Raw genomic sequence first — 2,175 nt, 5'->3', positions numbered from 1 at the left:
TGTGTGTGTGTGTGTGTGTGTGTGTGTGTGTGTGTGTGTGTGTGTGTGTGTGTGTGTGTGTCGCGTGCGTGAATATTGTTCTTACATGCATTTATGTAACGCGCCTAGAGCTGTGTTTACACGGGAGTGGGCGCTATAGAAAATATGATCTTCAATATTCATTATTAGTGTTGTGTAATCAGCGTGAACAATAATTCTATTACTCGGCGCCTTAGTTTTTAAAGCACACACAAGGGGGAATGTTTCAACAACATAAGTTGTCCTCCTTGAACTGCCAATCTACCCTTTGTGAGAGCGGGCCTTTTGTTGGTGGACTGAGAGCCTTGAGGAAACACAAGCAGGCTTCTTGCCCGAGTCGAGTGCTTGTTTCACATTGGCAGGGGACACGGCCTCGTTCTTTTTCGACTCCTATCGTGGGACTTTATGTGATTCTAGAGCGCCCTACATTTAACTAGCTGCAGATAACGCCAAAAAGATAGCATCCCTAAGTTCGATAAAGAGTAGCATCAGTTAGTATTAAAGGGCACCAGCATTTTTTTTAAAGCGGTGCTGAGACAATAAAACAAAGCCACCATTGAGAATCTGTCTGTTGGAATCGATCTAGCCACGAGATACGACAAGTGCTCCAATTCTGGGGACTCGTGGGAGGTTCAGGTGGACTAGATTTCTCGGTGACTTCTTTGGATTTGGACTCCAGTTCTAGAAGGTCAAAAAGTGTGGAGACAACGGGACATTTGGTGTTTCTGCACAGATCAAGAAGGTCAAAGAGTGGAGACAAAGAGACTTTTGGTGTTTCTGTACAGACCTACACGGCCGAAAGGTGTGGAGACTTTGAGACATTTGGCGTTTCTGTACAGATCTACACGGCCGAAAGGTGTGGAGACATTGAGACATTTGGCGTTTCTGTACAGGTATAGACGGCTGAAAGGTGTGGAGACATTGAGACATTTGGAGTTTCTATAAAGGTTTGAGGACAGAAACCGCTGGCTGTAAGTTAAGGATTAAAAATCGAGACTCAGGTTTTGGATGAAACAAAACAGAAAAATGTCTACCACTCACCCTGATACTGATACCGAACCAAAAGAGAATATAGACCTAAATGAAAACTTGGAAAAAGAAATCGAAACGAAGTCCACCAGCTCTAAAAAGTTGGAGGTTCAAATCTCCTTCAGAAGCTTGTTCCTCAACGGTTTTGTGGCTTATTTCTTTATAGGGCCCTGCGTTGTGGTGTTTTGGGGCTCCACATGGACAATTCTTACCAAATATTTCCTCCCCTACGGACCAGTCATTTCGTATTTATCAGTCGCGGCTTTTGGCTACGTCTTATGCTTCAGCGCATCTGTGTTCCAAGAAAGACTACAAAACTTTTCCTCCTCGAAAATTGGATTTGTACCTCGTCACATCCTGGTTCGTGTTTACTCCTACGTCATGTGCGTGGCTTGTGTGAGCGAGTGGTGGGGGTTGTGGGGGATACTCGACTACGCCATCGGGAAAGGTATGTTGGTGCAGGCCTTGACTTGTTCCGGAGCGTCTTTGGTCATGTTCGTTCTCCGTTGTCACAGCACGACCGTCTCTCCCCCCGTCCTGACCCCCATGGATATACCAACAGACGAGAACTACAGGATGAGCACGTTCTTTAGTTCGAAAGTAAGAAATGTGTCACGATAATAATAATAACAATAATGATAATAATGATAATAATGATAATGATAATAATTATTATAATAATGAGGCAGCATGGTGGAATCAGGCTCTCGTCAATTTTTGGGCATGTAGAGTTATTGGTATCATCTTAAAGCTTTTTCACTTGTCTTTATTTGGATGAAAAAAATATTCATTTATCTTGAATACAAGTCGAGATATTTGCGAAAGAATGAGGTGGGGGTCACCTGTTTTCAGTGGTAAAATTAGAGAGAAAATGGCCGCCAAAGATTTGTTATTTTCTTAGTCCGTAGTAACTGAAAATTTACATTTTTTGTGTGCCTTTAATCAACGTTTTTCAGAAATGTTCACGAAGAAATTAGTTCTTTAATGGGCATGAAAGGTGTTGAGCCTAAAAACAAAAATTTGATAAAAAATTCACAAACCTGCGGAATAATGCAAATTTCTTCACTTTGAGTATTTTGACGAGCGCCTGATTCCACCACGCTGCCTCACATATATAACAATAATAAT

At 42.1% G+C, this 2,175-nt stretch overlaps 1 protein-coding gene across 1 annotated transcript in view; it reads left to right on the top strand.

Moving 5' to 3' along the window:
* The first annotated feature begins 221 nt into the window (after positions 1 to 221).
* Positions 222 to 2,175, top strand: part of LOC101855226 — an 11,115-nt gene continuing 9,161 nt past the window's right edge. The window contains exon 1 of the mRNA XM_005112016.3: positions 222 to 1,647. Coding sequence (XP_005112073.1) covers positions 1,027 to 1,647 — 621 coding nt within the window. The 5' untranslated portion in view covers positions 222 to 1,026. The remainder of the gene's footprint in view (positions 1,648 to 2,175) is intronic.

The sequence above is a fragment of the Aplysia californica genome, unplaced genomic scaffold, assembly GCF_000002075.1.
Source record: "Aplysia californica isolate F4 #8 unplaced genomic scaffold, AplCal3.0 scaffold01164, whole genome shotgun sequence".
NCBI classification, from domain to species: domain Eukaryota; kingdom Metazoa; phylum Mollusca; class Gastropoda; order Aplysiida; family Aplysiidae; genus Aplysia; species Aplysia californica.
This window is presented reverse-complemented; position numbering and strand designations above follow the sequence as displayed.